The sequence below is a fragment of the Engraulis encrasicolus genome, chromosome 20, assembly GCF_034702125.1.
Source record: "Engraulis encrasicolus isolate BLACKSEA-1 chromosome 20, IST_EnEncr_1.0, whole genome shotgun sequence".
Classification (NCBI taxonomy): Eukaryota; Metazoa; Chordata; class Actinopteri; order Clupeiformes; family Engraulidae; genus Engraulis; species Engraulis encrasicolus.
In genome coordinates this window covers 393,496-414,026 of record NC_085876.1, presented here as the reverse complement: position 1 = coordinate 414,026, position 20,531 = coordinate 393,496, and the positions used below count along the sequence as shown (strand labels likewise).

Below are 20,531 nucleotides of genomic sequence, written 5' to 3'. Positions count from 1 at the left end.
GTATTTGGATACTAGCCTAGTTGCGTGCGAAATGCAGCCAGGAGATTATTATGTATTGCTTTGCCTTTGTCACTGGAATGCTGTGTTAAACATTGAAATCAATGACAGTGGCATTGCATGGATTTATGGAAGCCCAGATTTCCTTCATGCTTTGCTGTCAGCTGTTTTCGTTTGTTTGATCCGGTGACCCACACTTAACTCTTCAATATACCCGTAGATTTACATGCCACAATAAGGTGCTTTGGTGGTATCGACATTCTAACTCACCAGACATAACATCCCATTCATTTTCAATGGGGTTTTTAGAATGGAAATCTACAGGTATATTGAAGAGTTAAGTGTGGGTCATTGATCCTTTCCTAATAATTTTCCAGCAAGTGATTGTTCTTTTCCAATCTACTTTCTCTGGTCATGCCGTACTAGGCAAGACATGAGTGAAACGTTCTCTCTATCGTCTTTGCTGGTAACGAAGACTAGCCTGGGCGAAAGCCGAATTAAAACTCATACTGTGCTTCATTAGCATGACTGTTCCGATAAAGGTGTCGCAAAAGCATACAAATAACAAAACAAAAGTGAGAATAGTGTTAGACTGCGTCCCATTACTACCACTTCCACTTCCACTTGAACTTCACCTCGTTTGGAGTGAAATTAAAAAGCAAGTTATTCCCTCGAGAATAAAGAGAAGTCAAATTTTCCACTATAGATTGGGACAGACTTCAGGTGATGACGTAGAGCTACTCAAGTGCACATTATCTCATAAAATATCTTCCTCCAATAGGACTACTGTTTCGGTCGTTAGGGGGGGTCCTACCCCCACTCGGTGAAAGTGAAATTTTAAGTGTATTTTTTGCACTTTCACTCTCCTCCCTAAAGAAACGGGACACCCTACACTTTCACGGGAACGCGCAAAAGCGAGTGTTAGGGGTCAAAACGAGTGGAAGTGGTAGTAATGGGACGCAGCTTTACCTTAACCAATCAGTAATGGGTTTCGCCAGACTATGTGCGGAGCCAAAATCTTTGGGTGGAGGACATAGGATGGTGTTGCCAGGATAAACCAAGACACACACGCACACACGCACACACGCACACACGCACACACGCACACACGCACACACGCGCACACGCGCACACGCGCACACACACACACACACACACACACACACACACGCACACACGCACACACACAAAAACTCACTGAGCTCCTTCACACAGTCCTGAACCAGCTGCTGCTCCTTTTCTTCGTAGCTCTCTGTCTCTGTTTTCAAATGGGATGCCTAGCACAGAGAGAGAGAGAGAGAGAGAGAGAGAGAGAGAGAGAGAGAGAGAGAGAGAGAGAGAGAGAGAGAGAGAGAGAGAGAGAGAAAGAGATCTTTAGAAACGCCTAATTAAAAAAACTCAAAAATATAATATAATATAATAAAATATAATATAATATAAATATAATTCTTCCAATGAGATAATAAGTGTACCTCTGTTCTGAGTGACAGGTTTTCCTCCTCCAGTTCTTTGAGCTTCCGCTGCATTGTGTCCATGGCAGAGCCACTGGGAGCTGCCACACCACCGTGGCCATGCCTACTTGGTGCAGATAGCGGAAACAGCAACAGTTTGATCAATCAAACAATCAATCAATCTGAAATATAAGAATGTTATAGTCCATACAGTATTTTTTCACAAAACACGCATATACTAAGTTTAAAACAATATCTGTTGACTTTACAACAAATAAGTAAGGTTAATAGCATAACTTGAATGATATTTGTCAAATTACGGTGGTGTAGAAATGAGCGCATCCCAGAGTGATGTTCAATTTGTATCTTGACAACTTCCCATGGATGTTTAAATGAGTTCATAATACTTTATCACTGAATCACTCTCACATCTTTAGAAACGAACAAATGGCCTTAGTTGTGTCTTTATGGTTATTGTCCATTGCCCCGAGCTGGTGTGTGAATGTGGGAAAGTGTATTTGCATGTGTTTTTTAAAAGCGCTTTGAGACAACTTTAGTTGTGATATTGCGCTATATACAGCGCCAGGCCACTTTATTAGAATAGCGTGAAAAGTTGATCTATTTCCATAATTCCATCAATAATGTTAAACTGTCATGGATTATAGATTCATGGCCCAGTTTTTTAACAATTCCAATCATTCAATTGTTTATTTTTACATATTTTGGCCTTCCAGCTCAAAAAACCCATGAATTGGGGAATTCGCATCATTAGAATATTGTAATAAAATCAAAATTTTCTTCGGCAAAATTCGGGTCACATCAAATCAGTTGAAATTTGGTACTGTCCACATAACATGCAATGTTCAATACTTGGTTGGTACTTTCTCTGTCTTAATAACTGCCATGATGCGTCTAACATTGAATTCAATGGCAAAAACAGTGCATGGGAGTTATGGAAGCCCAGATATCCTTGATGCTTTGCTGTCAGCTGTTCTTGTTTGCTGACCTGGTGACCCACACTTCACTCTTCAATATACCCCGTAGATTTCCATATCACGTTTTGGTGTTAACTCACCAGTTTAATTCTAAATCACCAGAAATGAAACCCTATTGAAAATGAAATGAAATTAAATGAAGAGGACTGACACACCATAAAAGCCTAACAAGACCAGAAAGATCAGCCGATTCTTTATTCAATCGCAAAAACAGAACTGAGTCATTTTGCTGTTGGTTCACTTGTTGGTCTTCGTAGCTCTTTGAGTGCCATGGACTTGAAAATGAGTCTTTTCAGAATGTATGGCACAGTGCCAAAGACTTGATATCAAGTCAATTGCGTTTTTTTATGGGGGGTGGGGCCTAACACGTTGATCTGGTATGTTTGTTGTTCACATGGACAAAGAACTCAATTTTTTATGGCTCTTGAAAAATCACTCAAACGTTGAAAAAAGCCTGGCAACCCCCCGGTCTGAATTTGAAAATGGCTGGCACTCAATGAGTTAAAGATGACTGAGTCTGGTTCACTTAAAGGTGACTCAACATGATCTCCAAAAATTCCGTGCTCCTGGACACGGAATTATTTTCCGTGATGGACACACAGAAGTGCTCTCTCTATACTCCCACAGCTCTGTTTCCACAGTCTTGTGTTTTCTCAGGATTTTTCTAATTTCAAATATTTTTTCTAAAAAAAAAAACATTTCTTACTGACAGGTTAGGGTTAGGGATTGTTTTGGTCTGGGCACAGCTAATTTTCTTTCATCCATTATATGAATTTGATAGCCTAGCAACCAACTGGAAAAGGTATTTCTCAAAAATATGTCTTTAATGACAGGTTAAGGTAAGGGAATGTTTTGGTCAGGGCACAACTTAAATTGCTATAGCATTATTTTGTTTAGGATTAACATTTGGTGTATTTTCTAAGGATAGAGTTAACACAGTGCTGTGGTAATAGCCTATAGAAAGCACTTCCGTGTGCCCATCACGGAAACAATTCTGTGTCCAGGAGCACAGACACGGATTTCCTGGACACGGATTTCGTGTCCTTAACATCTGTGTCCAGGAGCACGGAATTTTTGGAGATCAGGCTGGGGGACTAGGTGTGAAAATACACATAGATTGTTTTAAGTTTTGTGTGTGTTGTTCCTACTTTGGCGAGCCACTGTCCTCCTCACTTTCTTCCGCTGCATTGGTGTAAAACTGCAAGAGCTCATCCTTCAGGTTTAACTCGTGATGCAGCTGAGCAACCTGAGATCAAATGATGGAGAGAGGTGGATAGGACAAATCAGAGAAGGGGGATGGCCACAGATGGCAAAAGAGAGAGAGGAATGGAAATTATACTTGTGCGCTGTGCCTGAAAATGTGACATCACTATGCAGCACTATAGATTTCAAACATCACATTAGATCGCATTTGAGTAATAGTAGTGTGTGTGTGTGTGTGTGTGTGTGTGTGTGTGTGTGTGTGTGTGTGTGTGTGTGTGTGTGTGTGTGTGTGTGTGCCTCACCTCTTCCCGTATTGCTAGCACCTGCTCCTCCAGGTAATCATTCTGTTCGGTCAGTCTCCGGTTCTTCTTCAAGAGGGACTGGCCAATACGGGCTGCTAACTCTAGATCTCGTTCCTTCTGTTAGTTCCCATAGAGAAAACATGAAAGAGCTTCGTTGGAAAGGAGGGAGTGAAACATCTATAACCCTCATCATCCTTTATAAACACCATGCGTTACATTACATTACATTGCTACATTTAGCTGATGCTTTTATCCAGAGCGACTTACATTTTTTATTACATTATTATTACATTACATTACATTACATTGCATTTGGCAGACGCTTTATAACCAAAGCGACTTTCAAAAGAGGACATAATCAAGCCAACATCACAAGCAAATACAAAGTGTACAGGAGATATACAGAACAACAAGTGCAGTTGCAAAGAGGGGTTAGTTGTTTTTTTTGTTTTGTTTTTTTTTTAAATATAAAGAGTAAATAACGAGTACACACACACACACACACAAACACACACTCACAAACTAAACTAAACTAAACTAAACTAAACATCATGTCAGGAGTCTGCCCTGGGGCAAGGCCAGTTCAAGCATTAGTCTAGTAGATTCTCTCGAAAGAGGAATGTCTTTAGTTGTTTCTTGAAAGCTGCAAGAGATGTGCTCAGTCTTGCTGCCTCTGGGAGACTCTGGGAGACACTTAGACATTTACTATTACTAAGTGGTTACAGTGCCTCAGCCATGGATGAGGGCACCTCAGCCATGGATTTAGGGAGGTGTAGGGAGAGGTCAGGTGGGATTCGAACCTACAACCCCCTGATTGAAAGACCAACTCCCTAACCACTAGGATACGGCTGCCCTCAGTATGTGCTGAATGAGTACATGCATGCTCATTACAAATGGCTTCCTCTCTTACCTCTTCAAGTAGTCGTGTTACAGCATCAATATCATTGTAGGTTTTAGTCATCTGTCCAACTCTGTCAGCACATAGCACTGTACAAAGATACAAAGAGATTAGAGGTTACTTTTCACCTCACCTGGCACTGCTGTGTATACAGTGAGAATAAGTATTTGATCCTTTGCTGACTTTGTTGATTTGCCCAATCGTCTATTTGCATGGGGTTGCCATATGGCAACTGTAAACTTTCTCCAGGTTTTCTAATAGATGGTACACTATGACCTGTTTATTTCTACTTATTTGTGATAAGACAGCCTTTTACATTGCAACCAAAAAACTTTTCAGGTTACATGATTAAGAAATAAACACAGGAAGCCCTTTTTCATCACCTACTTTGGTGCTCAAGGTTTCCATAAACCAATGTTTTACTAACATTTCAGCCCAAGATATTGTTATAAAAAATAAAAGCACTATCTGTAATATGTAAACTGTTCTTTTTCATCTTTAAAACAACTTAAAATGCAAAGATTTTTTGTAAAGCGGTAAAATATTGTGGTTGCCATATGGCAACTACATGCAGTTATGGAACAAAATTGTTGGCCATTCACCCCAATCAACCCCATTGGAATGACTTAGAATTAGATTAGTATGAGGCTATTTTTACGGATATTTCTTATAACTTTTGTGCCAAATTAATCATTTTACTTATATTTGTAATATTAGACAAGTTTAATGTGAAAATGGATTGTAAATGTTTGCAAGTAAGTGTAAACAACCTTTTCGGAAACTTTCATGTAAATGTGTGTACATGTCTATGGGCCGTATTGTAGACCATTGTTCTGATTGGCTGACAGCCGTGGTATATCGGGCGTAAACCCACACCTTCCAACTGAAGATTCTATGCGCGTATAAGTTAGACCCGACGCGCATCTACATAGGTAATGAGAATATGTTGCAGTTGGGGTAGGGAGTCCGCAAGAGTAGCACATCTTTGCACCATCTGTGGCTGGGGTATCAGTGTGATCACGTTTCATTCCTGCGGAGTTTTTGTAGCGAAGTGTGTGTCTGGCAGCGTGACGAACACATGCACGCTCAGTAGTGGTTTACGCCACTCCGCTTCGCATCATGCCCCACTCTTGTTAGGGCCAAAACATACCAAAACATACCGGAACGGAACGGTCGCGGGACGAACGCAGTCTTTCTGCTTAGTTTCGGCCGGTGTGTTTTTCTCTGCCTTTCACACTGACAGCGTCGGCGTGCGCGGCCAGTCCTGTTCAAAACCCTCTCCACAGCCAAAGCTAGCATGCTACTTTGCCATTCATTTGAATGAAACACCGCCGGTCGCTGGCGTGAAAAATACGCTCGAGTTCTATTTTCCAAATGCAGCGCGGCGCGGAGCCAGCTCCCACGCCGCTGACGCTCGACTACCGCCGGTTGGTGTGTAAGGGGACAGATATGTTTCAATGTATTTTCACAGACGCCGGTAAAAAACGCGGCTGTTCCGCGACACTTTATCGCCCTGGTATGTAAGACCCCTTACCCGTGGTAAATGGAGCACAACCCACTGCCTCTCTTGGCTTATTGCTTAAATACCCATAAGAAAAAGACATACAGTATCAAAACATAAATAGCTATAACAAATCTTGTAATTTGCTGTTTCCATCTGGAACTAGAAGCACTCAGAGAGCGCCAACTCCGCCAAGGAAGCTGCTTGAACATTTGACTATGCTTCACCCCAAGTCTTTCTGCCTTCTTTTTGTGGAGTTTCTGCAATTCAATTTCTGGTCACTAGAGGTGTCTAGATATAAAGGCCATCAATGGTGAAGAATATTTTAAAAAGTCCTGGTTCCGGTTCGTGATCCGGATCACCACCAGAATTTAATCATTTGTTCCTTGGGTCATTACTAACAACTCCACAAAGGTTCGTCCAAATCAGATTAGTTTTTGAGTTATCCTGCTGACAGATTCTTTTTAAAAGTCCTGGTTCTGGTTCGTGATCCAGATCACCACCAGAATTTAATCACTTGTTCCTTGGGTCATTATCAACAACTCCACAAAGTTTCTTCCAAATCCCGTTGATTAGCTTTTGAGTTATGCTGCTGACAAACAGACAAACAGACAAACAGACAGACAGACCAACATGAGCGAAAACATTTCCTCCTTGTCAGAGGTAATGAATCAGTGTTCCTTAAATGAGAAAATGAGAAATGGGCCACATTGTAAGTGGTATGTTCCATATTGTAAGAAATGTATAGTCCACATGAACAATTTTGTAAGTTTTGTATACAGTGTATCTTTCACCTGTGCCTGTGGGTCACACAAATATATATTCCACCAATACTCAGCACCTAGCCGGTGTCTTCAACCATCCCTTACTGTTAACTTCACATTGGCCACTTTTACATTACGTTTTTAATTCCCGATTAATAATTCCAAATTAATTAGCTCGGAATTAAAATTATTCTCTGAAGCGATTTCATTTCATTCTGAATAAATCTCTGGAGATCAGAGAGCATTTCGATTGGACAGAAGATGCTCGTGCTGGGTCTAGTCTGCGTCGTAGCAACGAGCATGCATCGAACGACCAGAGTTGTTCAAAGCGGATTAACTGAATTAAAAGTGGAATAAACCACCCAATGCATTCGGAAAACAACGTTTAATTCTAAATAACTTCAATTCAAAATTGTGAAGTATTTACATGATGTTTTCAAAGTGGAATTAAGTTCTATTTTCAATGAAATTGAGTTAATTCAGAATTAAATGTCCCATGTAAAGGAGACCACTGTAGACCAGTAAGGCAAAAAGAACAGAACTTATGTAATAACAACATGAAACCACACACACACATTTAGCAGTCAGTAAAAAAATACACAATTGTATGAGTTAAACTTCATTTCATCAAAGTATACTGTGTACCACAACAATACATCGTATACTTTGCCCATTACTACCATGTCACTCAAAAACATAACAACAAAAGTCACCAGACAAATACTCCCACCTCCTTTGTGCGCACTTCCATGTGCACGCACGCACGCACACACACTTTCAAGCTAAAGAACACAGCACACAGCACAACACCACAAAAAAGACCTGTGAAATTCACTGAACCTGGAAGTTCACTGCCATCGCTGCACTGCGACTGCTCCAGCGGAAAGTAGTCCATCCCAAAGACACAATGCATTCTGACTGTTATACTCTCATTGGAAGAAACCTCAGTCTCTCAGGACACACTTGCAGCACAGGGAGTAGTGAAGTGAAGAGATGGCGAAAACAACAAAGAGTGTACACTCCAACCCAGTCTCATGCCATTTTGTAGTGCGGTCACGAAAATAGTATAAAATAAGATAGAATAAAATATAGAAAAAGCCTGTATACTCTCACACTTTGCAGCACAGGGAGTAGCGAGGTGCAGATATGGCGAAAACAAAGTAGAGTAGACAGAGAAAGAGCGTGTGCATTCATGAGGAAGAGGGAGACCAATAGCGTGTGTGCATTTACAGTATGAGGGAGGGAGAAGTGACCAATCAGGAGAGCTGTGGTCATTATGTATGACAGTAATGGGTGGATACCTCATGTTTGTAAACAAGATTGTTTATGAAACTGTTTTCACTGCTATTTGTTAACAGTAAATAAGACTGGAGATGGATGTTATTATGGTGAATGCCTTTGCAGACAAAATCCATTAAATCTCCCTTCACATATGGTCTGGTGGCAACAAATTACTCGTCTTTTGTCTGCCACTTAAAAAAAAACAGGATCAATAGAACATGAAAAAGATCAATTTTTTACTTTAAGCCGCAGGCACATACAGAGATCACGTGGGCAGGCAATAATCGACCAAGGTCAACATTTGTACAACACCATGCTCTTTTAGGTTTGATAAATTAATCTGCAAGCGTAGAAATAGCACTACAATATTGTGCTATGCTGTTATATTTCAGGGAAGATTATAGTGAACAAAAAATATACTGGACTGAATTATGCAATATTTAAGTTATCTAATACTCAAGTATTAGACTATTCTCGACAAACAGAGGGTTGTTTTTCAGGTTGTTGTTAATTTAGTTTTTCCATTACTGTATAAAATAACCATTACCTGGCTGGATCTGAAGAAAGATTCTGCATAGATTGTAGTAGAGTGAGAAACAACACTCACGTGCACAGGTACGCACAGGTAGTAGCCTATGCCACTATTCTGCGGGTGCACTACAGACTTCTGTTGGCAGAGGCTGAGACATTAATGGCCATATTTGGAAGTATTTTGAGTTGCCAATAAATGTTAACAGTTGTATAACCTGTACATTGACTACTTTGCATTGTGTCAAAGTTGAATTTATTTGGTGTTGTCCAATGACAAGATATTCTTAAAAGGTGCACTGTGTAGGATGGTGACTTGCCAGAGAAGGTATTGCAACTGTATGCTGCTCATTGAAACGGTGCTGCCTATTGCCAAATTTGATCTTTTCATGAATATTTGCTAAATAAGGAACTAATATTTAGTAGTATGACCAAAGTACAGTATGTTTTGCAGCTAAAAATGTCTATTTCTCGAAAAACTAAAAAACTAAAAATGGCGGACATGGAGAAGATCCACCTTTTCATGTGTGATTTCATACAATTTTCCCAGTCATAATGAATACTTGGAAATCGATGGTGGTGGTAAGTATTGAAAAAATGAAAAAACTAACATTTGTGAAAGGGCAGCATGAATTCTGGAAACAAACTGCTGAAAAAAACATTACAGTGCACATTTAAAATTCTGCAGAAATGTGAGAGGTGTACTCACTTTTGTGATACACTTTTGTCACAGACCGGGGTGTGACTGCGCCCGCTAATACCTGGATAACCTAGTTGACGTGTGTTTTTTGTGCCACAAAGGTCATCACCATTTCAGACCCATGCATTTTCTATTTTCAAGTTGCAGCACGGGTTTCAGACGGCTGCCCAGATGGACAATGTGGTTGGTGTGCAAGGATCAATCTGTGTACAAGAATTCTAAAGTGTAGCAGACACATCCCACAGAGATAATGCATGCGATTGAGGTGTATGCAGGGCTCTAAATTAACGCCCGCAAACACGCCAAATGCGGGTGAAAATTCATTTTGGCTGGTAGAAAAAATCATCCACTAGCCAAATTGGCCGGTAGCGCGCGCCCGACTGAACGTTAAACAGCTGCCCGCACAGATCTGTAGCTGCCATCTGATGAACGTCAAAACGACGCCTACATTACCCATGAACATTAGTCCTACTGTCATGATGTAGCCCACACCCATTGGCTGACCGTTAATCACAATAACCAGCCTCACATCCATTGGCTGCGTGTTTGATACCCGCGCGCTGGAACTAGTGTTGCTAAAAATATTTTCAATGAGCGGACTAGCGCGGATTACTTCGGTTTTGTAGGTTTTGGTCAGGTGAAAAAGAATGTGGCAGTGGTTAAAGCAAGGTTATGTGCCGTAATAGCAGCGTAACTGTTGTGACGGTGAAATAGAGTATTGGTGGAGTGAAAACGGCGCGAGTGAGTGGAGGAACAGGACAGCTGTCTGTCAAAACAGTGTCGTTGCCGTCAGAAGCCGTCTGATATTTGCGAGGTCCTCGCAACTACAAACGATGGAGTTGTCGTTTCCTAATAACGCCCACGCCATCGCAAAGACCCTGCACGAGTTTGACATGGGTATACGAGTAAGTTAAAAAAAAGATAACTAAATAAATAGATAAAACTAGCGACGAAAGTAACAAAGTAAGCATGGTCTCCGTGGTGTTATTGGATGTCTAGTTGACATAGCGTACCGGTAATTGTCATTCCCAGCGCATCGCAAATAAAGCTAATCTGACCTGGAAGAACTTGAAGGTGTCATGCAGCAGCAGCAGCAGCATAAACACACAATGCAGACATCATTCACGCACTGTGTAGGTGTGTGTGTGTGTGTGCGCATGCGTGCGCGGGTGTTCTCTCCTGTCCTTCTCCTCTCCGTCTCCTTCTCCTTCCTTCATCTCTTCTCCCCTTCCCCTCTCTTCTGTGCATTGTCCATGGTATTTGGCTCACTGTGTGTGAAGTGATGCTGTGTAGGGGATATGAGGTTTTGCAGTGTTTGTTTGTGTGTGTGTTTGGCTAGTGTATGTTGAAAGTCTGGTATGTGTGTGACATTAGTGTTGAAGGCATGCTGTGTTGTAGTTGTAAAGGGCCGTACACACACGTCGCTGCTATTTACTCGCTACTTGCTCACTCGCCTACTTGCCACTCGCTCTGGGTGATTTTGTTTACTGGTTGTCATGGTTCCCGCTGTCCGCGCCAATAACGTCCGTACGAAACAAAATGTAGGCCTACGCTATTTAACGTTGATCGTGTGCTGTGCACAACCATGCATATGAGCCTTTGATTGGTGTACACTGTATGTATTTTCCTCAACACCTATAACCAAAGTGTGATGGCGTGCAGAAGTTGGGTGGTCAGAACACCACAGGGGCAACGTCACCTGTCAATAATCTGTATTCTGCATTCCAATTGGTTACTCGCTTAACTCGCGTCGCTCGAAGATAAAATAAGTTTATCTCGGAACCCGCCCACATAGCATCGCTTGTACTCTCCTCGCCTACTCGCCAGCGAGACTCGCTGGAACACGTAGACATTCTATTGACTTCATCCGCTGAGCGAGTAACTAGCAGCGACGTGTGTGTACGGCCCTTTAGCCTATACTGTATGTGAGGTTTGGGTGATGGTGTGTGAGGTAGTAGGCTAGTGTTTGGCTGTCTGTACAGTATATGGAAATGGAATGAAAAATAATGAAATGCAGGTAATAAAAATATAATTACTAAATAATTATAGAATAGACTGAATTATATTGAGTATAATATTTATATTGTTTATCGGTGTTGAGGACATGAAATAATTAAAAGCAACGCATGGTTTATTTTGGTGAGAAAAAAAATGGCTAATTGACCTTCCATTTGGCTAGTAAGAAAAAATGTCTACTAGCCAAATTGACTGGTGGTGGAAAAAGTTAATTTAGAGCCCTGGGTGTATGAAATATTTTCTTAGTCCCAATAGAACGTCTCTGCTTAAACCACATCACTGCCTTGAACACGCCTCTACCCAGGGCCATTGGAGCTGCTCAAAGTTGATTGCTTCCCGACAAAGTGGGTGGAGTTCCTGAATTTTTCGGAGCACAGAAATTATATTTGTATTGCTCCTGGCCTGACAGGAAGCAACACCGAAGGTGCTGCGTCACTAGGAGGGCCTGGCCTGGCTAGTCAGGGACAACAACCAAAGCTTTCCTGTTCAGACTGTCAAAACAGAATGCGAATAGAAGTAGAGTGATGAGTCACGGTTGAATGTGTTCATTCTCTCTTGCTGTCTGTCCCGCACCACGTTGACATTGATATTGATAAACGTCTGGCATTCATAATGTAACAAGGATTGAATGTGCAAATATTAGGTGTTTTGGCATTTTTGTGATGGATGATGGCGTAATTCATTCTGGTTGAGTCACACCATCATTTTTGCCGGTATTTTTACAAGTCCATGAACAGAAGACGACCTCCATTTTTGAAGCCCATCTTAGATTCGGACCAATACGGTATGCGTGTGTGTGTGTGTGTGTGTGTGTGTGTGTGTGTGTGTGTGTGTGTGTGTGTTAGAGTGTGGCTTGGGCCGTTTTTTCCTGTCCGAGCCCGGCCCTCAGCCGACAGAAAAGTGATCGACAGCGACCCGAGACCGAGACTAATTAAAATGTTTGTGTCCGAAGCCCGAGACCACTGAAATAACAACAGAACCTGTGCGCAAGCAAGATTTTCTATGTGGGCTCCTCCATACTCAAAATAGCACGTGATAAATAGCCAGGATAGGCAAAGACGTTAGGATGAGGCAATTTGCAGTAGCCTAATTTAGTTACACACGCATAGTAAGTATAAACAGACACACACGGCGCACCTTAAGTTTCTTTCGGTTAGACTAACCAGAGGTGTTGGGTGCAGTGATCGAATGCATGGGAGGGGTGTGAGAAGATAAGAAATGCGAAAACTAACAAATACGTTTTGGATGCAGTCAGCGCGGCTACTGAAACATTTGTTACGTTACTGTTAGTGCAAATAAATACCCGCGAGCTGACAACTGTTGATTTGGCGCTTATTAAGAAAGCAAGTTGACTCGGCATCCCTGCTGACTCGGAGTGGGCGTCCAAATGCTGCCACTGGTAACTGGCGCGTGCATACAGCCAATAATAATAACTCGCACGAGTAGCCTACCAACATTTTCATTTATGCATCTTCAATTACTTATTTTTTAATCACAAAACTGCCGTTTGCATGAACTGAAACGTTTCCTCTGGTTGCTTACAATTTTCACAATGTCTGTTTGCTTCAAGCCCGAGTCCGACCCGATAATAAGGTTTTTGTGAACCAAGCGCTGTTTCAGAATGTCACGCTTTTAGAAGGGGATTAGTTGGTATTGATATGAAATATAGCTGGCACAAAAGCTCAGCTTCGTGTTGTCCTGCTCAGCTGTCTTGACACACCTCCTGTCTGACTACCTTGGCCAATCAAAACACGCATTTACGTCCAGGGCTTCACAGGCTCACAGCAAAGTTTGCTCTGCAAGTTATAGCCGAATGCCTTTGCATGAAAGTGCCGCGGTCTTCAGTAACACGCAGAAAGATGAACAAGGAACAAGTTCCGAAAGTAATTTAACCCAAGCTCGGTAACAAAATCCAATAACCCAATGCCTGATCCATAACTGGTGATCCATATGGGATGCAGTGTTTACGTAGCCACATAGCTAGTAGGCTAGCATCTGGCTGACGGCAAGCTCCAGAAAATTCATTTTCATGGGGGAGAAAACATAAACAGGATTACAATTCAACTTATCTTGCCGGCGATCAAACTTCAAAATCCCAGGGTATTGGATCCGATCACAGTTTGGGGGTCATTTGTAAGGATCTAGCCAAGGATCTGGGTAAGGATGTTAGCCTACTCAGGCTGCCAGACACGACTATTATCTTCCTGTGTGTTTATTGCGTGAAGGACACTATAAAAAGCGACAGAGTGGACGCCGATCATAAACGTAAGTACACAACTGGCACGATTCTTGACGACAGCATCATAGTCCACCACCATAGAGAATCACAAGTTGTGATTCTCTATGGTGGATTCACAAGGCTAACAGGGCTGCAAGCTGAGCTGGATCAGCATGGTGTACACACAAGGCAATGCGGGTTACTTTACCCAAAGGTTCTTGTAATTCATAATAGACCGTCTGCTTTACCTACGGTTGCTGCTCTGGTGTTGTGATTAAAATGAAAATGTCCAAATCATGACACAAGCTTTTGACTACCATTTTTGTCACTTGTATTAGTCACAGACCTCCCGAAATCACAAATACTATGTATTGAAGGATGTAGATTCCAAATATGACCAAAAACGTATTTTTACGTTGTTGGTATACAACGCATGGGCGTGAAAAACATTATTACGTTGTTGGTACTCAATGTGTTAACAGGGGTGGGGAACCTTTTTCATTCGAGGGGCCACTTCAAATTACTCCAAGGGCTGTACTATGAACACAAACCAGGATTTCCTCCTGCACTTTAGGCCTATATTGAAGGCAACCACCTTTAAAACAGACCCCACCTTCTGTAGGTGCCCTGAATATAACTTAATTGTATTCCAAAAGTAATTTCCAAGATTCCTTTACAAAATATGTCATATTTCATGTCAAGCTGAATAACAGGGTCGCAAATGGCCCTCCAGACATAGGTTCCCCACCCTGATTTAGAGGGATGATTTCATGGGTGCTGAAGCTCACAGAAATAGCTGAGGGTCTCCTCTATCTGCTCGACGGTTAGTTCAACGTGTGCCTGCGGAGAGATGATGGGCGTGTGGATCCAGTCGTCATGCTCGTAGCCGTACAGCGTGTCGGCTCGCAGACGATACACTGGAAGCTGCTCGTCCAGAAGACTGATGATCTCCACCTCATCGAGCTCCGTGCTGTTGCACACATCTGAAACAAAGTCATGGGTAAGTGGTTAGGGCGTCAGACGTGCTGCCCCAGAGGTTTCTAGTTTGACTCCGGTTGGTAAAGGGAGTACGTGATTAACCATGTGCTCTCCCCCATCCTCCTCCATGACTGAGGTACCCCTGAGCATGGTACTGTCCCATTGGAGGTTTCCCCCTTGCATGGGTGAGGCATAAATGCAATTTCATTGTGTGCAGTGTGCACTTGTGTACTGTGGAGTGCTGTGCCAAAATGGCAATGGGAGTTGGAGTTTCCCAGTTGGGCTTTCACTTTGAAATAAGCAGAATAATTCATTAATCCACATTATTATACTCAGTTGTCTTTCAATATGCTTGCAATACATACAGTATATCACGAAAGTGAATAGACCCCTCACAGTTTTGCAGATTTTTGAGTATATCTTTTCATAGGAAAGCATTACAGAGATGTAACTTTGACACAATGATTAGTGACCTTTTAACAACATATTTAACCGCTTAAATTTCTTGTTCACTCAGAAAAAAACAAAATACAGCCATTAATGTTTGAACATGTACTCACAAAAGTGAGTACACCCCTGATTAAAATCCGGTAGAGAAGGGGCTATGTTGGCTCGAATCGTCTCGAAATGAAAAGGGATGACAAGGGAGGTCATCAGTGTGCGTTTCAACCTTTCTTTGCATTGAACTTTTAAATTTTGAGTCTGCATCTGGCTTAAATAGATTGGTGTGAGATTTGAATGCAATCCTATGGAGAATATCATGATCTGCTTCAGTAGTCACAGTGCATGTTGACATGCATGTTTCTTTTAGGTGTATTTCAGATTGCCAATGTTGACAGCATTCATGCATCCCCAAACCATGTCAGTCCCACTACCATGCTTGGCTTATGAGAGGATACACCTTTTTTGTAAAACTCACTTGTTTACCACCACACATGCTTGACACCATCTAAAGCAAATGTGTTTATCTTGGTCTCTTCAGATCACACAACATGGTTCCAGTGATCCATATCCTTGGTCTGTTCATCTCTCTTGAGACCAAGATAAACAAATTTGCTTTAGATGGTGTCAAGCATGTGTGGTGGTAAACAAGTGAGTTGTACAAAAAAGGTGTATCCTCTCATGAGCCAAGCATGGTAGTGGGACTGACATGGTTTGGGCATGCATGAATGCTGTCAACATTGGCAATCTGAAATACACCTAAAAGAAACATACATGTCAACATGCACTGTGACTACTGAAGCAGATCATGATATTCTCCATAGGATTGCATTCAAATCTCACACCAATCTATTTAAGCCAGATGCAGACTCAAAATGTAGAAGTTCAATGCAAAGAAAGGTTGAAACGCACACTGATGACCTCCCTTGTCATCCCTTTTCATTTCGTTTCATTTCGAGACGATTCGAGCCAACATAGCCCCTTCTCTACCGGATTTTAATCAGGGGTGTACTCACTTTTGTGAGTACATGTTCAAACATTAATGGCTGTATTTTGTTTTTTCTGAGTGAACAAGAAATTTAAGCGGTTAAATATGTTGTTAAAAGGTCACTAATCATTGTGTCAAAGTTACATTTCTGTAATGCTTTCCTATGAAAAGATATACTCAAACATCTGCAAAACTGTGAGGGGTGTATTCACTTTCGTGATATACTGTATGGGTGGTTGACGCGGCGCCTTGTTTTTACGTAACATTGGTTAAAAACCTACAAAACTGTTATTTTTCCTCTCAAACAACAAATGTAAATGAAAGAAGATGTGGTACATAATGTTTCATATTAGTCCTAGATGAGAAGAAACATTTCTGTTAAGGTTTATATGTCAAATGTCCTGCGGAGTGACTGTAACATTAATGAAACCTGGAATATAATATATATCAAACTAATCAACAACATTTTGAATAATATACAGGTCCTTCTAAAAAAAATAGCATATTCTGATAAAGTTCATCTTTTTCCATAGGCCTAATGTAAAGATACAAAAATATCTTTCATGTATTTTAGATTTGTTGCACACCAACTGAAATATTTCAGGCCTTTGATTGTTTTGATACTGATGATTTTGGCATACAGCTCATGAAAACCCAAAATTCCTATCTAAAAAAAATAGCAGATCAAGAAAAGGTTGTCTAAACAAGCTAATAACCTAATAAAAGCCTGAGGAATCTTTTACCAGTGTTTAAAGTTAATTCGTTGATTCAGCTTGATTACTGTAGGTTAATAGCTTGTTTAGACAACCTTTTCATGATATGCTACTTTTTTGAGATAGGAATTTTGGGTTTTCATGAGCTGTAAGCCAAAACATCAGTATTAAAACAATAAAAGACCTGAAATATTTGAGTTGGTGTGCAATGAATCTAAAAGATATGGGGAAAATTTGAACTTTAACACAATGTGCTAATATTTTGAGAAGGACCTGTATGAAGCATTTGGCATGATTGCATATTAACCTTATATTAAAATATATAAATGTGAAAAAAAAAAACTCAAGACAGTAATATTAACTACAAGTTCAAATCGCAAAACACAAATTGCATCCTGCGGGGTGACATGTATGTCAGGTTTGTGGACGGGCAGCTGCAAGGCCAACTACAAGGGTCTTAAAAACAGGCTCCTAACCAGTCAGTACCTCAGTTATTGGAGAGTGGTGTGGAAGTTTAAGGTGACTATCAAACTCTTATTATGTATACATATTGCAAAGTTTCTGTCACACAATGCTTAGGTTCATTTTATGGTATGGTATGTCCTGTGGTGTGACAGCTCTTATAGAAGGAAAAAAGAGTTTCTTTTTAAATAAATGAAAACACTTAAGATTAAACACAATATCATTATATCTGTATACCCACCACTGATAATCAGTTTGGCTTTAATCCCAAACATAGCACTGACCAATGTATCTATGCACTGAAAGAGGTTGTTGAGGCATATAGAAGTCAGGGCTCTACTATGCTTGTAGGCTTCATCGATGCGTCCAAGGTGTTTGACCGCATTAATCATTTTAAATTGTTTAATAAACTCATGTGCAAGGGTGTTCCTAGCAGTCTGGTATGAATCTTAGCCTTTTGGTACTCTAACCAAAGTGTGCAGGTTAAGTCGGGGTTAACACTATCTAAACCTTTTTATGTTGGTAATGGGGTACAGCAGGGGGGAATTTTATCTCCAGCTTTATTTAATGCCTACATGGATGACCTGTCTAGACAGTTGGGGGCATGCCAAACAGGCTGTATGGTTGGTATGATATTAAATACAATGCTAAGAAATGTGTGGTTATGATCTGTAGAACAAAAGATGATTTGAAATTAAATTCCCTTCTTTTTATCTATCTGGAGAAGAGCTGGGAGTAGCTAACACAACTAAATATCTGGGGCACACCTTAACAGATAAGCTGGAGGATGATGCTGACATGAGCAGACAGATGAGGGTACTTTATGTTCAAGCCAACATGCTGGCTAGAAAATTACATCACTGTACTACAGATGTTAAAGTCAATCTGTTTCGAACCTACTGCTCCACCCTTTACATGGCTCCAATCTGGGTCAGATACAAAAAGGAGAGCCTGCTCAAGCTGAAAGTAGCTTATAATGACTGTTTTAGGATTCTCCTGAAGAAACCAAGGAGTACCAGGGAAAGCCAGCTGTTCTGCAGGTTGGGTTTAACTACTTTTATGGCTCTGGTGAGAAATCTCAATTTTAAGTTCATGAATAGGCTGGACCGATCCACAAATGAGCTTATGGCTCATATAGTAGATCCAAGTTGTAGCTCTGTGAGGTACATGTCTAAAATATGGGAACATTGGTATATGTGCCTTCAGTAGCTTTCTTTTTCTTTTTGTATTGCTGTATAAAGTGTGTGTACATAAATGTGTGATGTATTTCTTACTGATCTGTGTATTGTATTGTCTCTTTTGGGCCTTGAGCCTGTAATAAAGTTTATATATTATCTAGTTAGCATGAGCTAAGAGTCATGTATACAAAAGGGTTAAAATGGCCACAATGCAGTGAATTTCCTATGGTGTGACTTCATGTCCTTCGGTGTGACATGCTTATACAATGTGTTACTCAATCCTTACTTGTTTTTCATGTATCATGCAAGGATATAAGGATACTATACCAGGAGATGAAGCCATGCAGTGAAACACAGTTGTCTGGCTGTACAATGACGTGTGTGGGTGGGGGTGAGGGTGCGTAGTAGTGTGTGTGTGGGGTGGGGGTTAAAGGAACAATAGTACAAAGAGCATGGGGGATATAATAATAATTAAAATAATAAATAATTTTATTGTATCTTACATAAATATCACACCAAGTATGTCACACCACAGGGCACATTTTCCCAAGAATGGCAAAAATTAGGCGAAATTCCACGGACCACCAAGAGCTCTATTTTCTTCATTTTTCCCTCCAATTTTTCCCATCCTTTTTTTCAGGAATTCGCATAACTTTTTTTGTTTTTTAGTTGCGTTACGCCCTTAAACGTCAACTACCCATAATATACATGCAAGGTTTATTTCTATCTAGTCTTGCAGTAATGTTTCATCAAGATCTTGCATTGATGATGTTAGAGTCTAACCACTGTGTAAAGCCGTCTCCAGCACATAATGTAATACATAGCATGATAGTATCCTAGTAGATCAGTAGTTTCTGAAATATTCAAACTAAGCCCTTCTGGCACCAACAGCCATGCCATATTCAAAGTCATTTTAATAACCTTTCTTCCCCGTTCTGAGGCTGGAATTGAACTGCAACAGATCATCTCGACCATGTCTACATCACTGTTGGGAAAGTTACTCAAAAACTGTAATTCACTACTTATTACATGTTACTTTCATTTAAAAGTAATGCCTTACATTACAGCATTCCTTTTTTTTTATAAAGTAAGGCATTACACTACTTTTGCATTACTTTTAGTTACTTTAGCCAAAATGACTGGAAATAAGGATTTGGCAATCTACAGTGCAAATCTATAAGGTGGCATGACTTTCACCTGCCATCCACAAGTCGTTTTGGAAGCCTGCAGACTGAAAACCAACATTTTCAGGAATTGCGTCTTACCCACATACAATAAGGCCTAAGAAAAATAAAAGTGTGGTTCCGGTTGGTTGTCAGGTTTGGTCATCGTCCGGTCGGATTTTTTTTTTTTTTTTAATTTTTTTTTTTTAATTTTTTTTTTTTATGTCCGACCCCCCAACCCCCCACATGCGCCAGATTTTGTCATAAACGTTGTTGAACAATGACAAGGACGATAGTGGAGTTGAGGCTTGATAAGTACAGCTGAAGCTACAATGAAATATAATAAGCATTAATGAGCCAAGAGGCCTATAATATTTTATTTCAAATTGATTTATTTCAATTTTAGTTATGTTTAGTTGAACAAAAGTGAGGGGGGTGCAACGTACTCATCCCCCCCGTCGGATAGCCTACCCTGCCGTGTCCCTGTCTCGTGCGAATGGGATGCATCCCCTCCTTTCCTGACTAATTTGGTGGTGCTATGGCACCTCTTCAAATCGTCAAATTGTTTATAGGCTACTGTTTTTCGACGTGGAAAGCGGTTTGGGTTTCAAGTACAGTGTGCCTTTAACTTTATGTTCTTGCCGTCCTTATTTTCAATGGAGTCAAAGTAGTGGGCATATACCCATCTTGAAAACGAGCAAGCTGGATCTTCTGGATCGGTCATCCTTTGTCAGCCTGCCATTTCGAGAGACGA

General features: G+C 40.8%; 1 protein-coding gene across 1 annotated transcript in view; it reads right to left on the bottom strand.

Annotated features, from left to right (window-relative positions):
- Positions 1 to 14,712, bottom strand: part of trak1b (trafficking protein, kinesin binding 1b) — an 81,993-nt gene extending 67,281 nt beyond the window's left edge. The window contains exons 1-6 of the mRNA XM_063185126.1: positions 14,643 to 14,712; positions 4,859 to 4,935; positions 3,949 to 4,065; positions 3,592 to 3,689; positions 1,470 to 1,575; positions 1,196 to 1,274 (exon numbers count right to left, since the gene is read on the bottom strand). Of these exons, the coding sequence (XP_063041196.1) occupies positions 1,196 to 1,274; positions 1,470 to 1,575; positions 3,592 to 3,689; positions 3,949 to 4,065; positions 4,859 to 4,909 (451 nt within the window). The 5' untranslated portion in view covers positions 4,910 to 4,935; positions 14,643 to 14,712. The remainder of the gene's footprint in view (positions 1 to 1,195; positions 1,275 to 1,469; positions 1,576 to 3,591; positions 3,690 to 3,948; positions 4,066 to 4,858; positions 4,936 to 14,642) is intronic.
- Between the last annotated feature and the right edge of the window lie 5,819 nt (positions 14,713 to 20,531).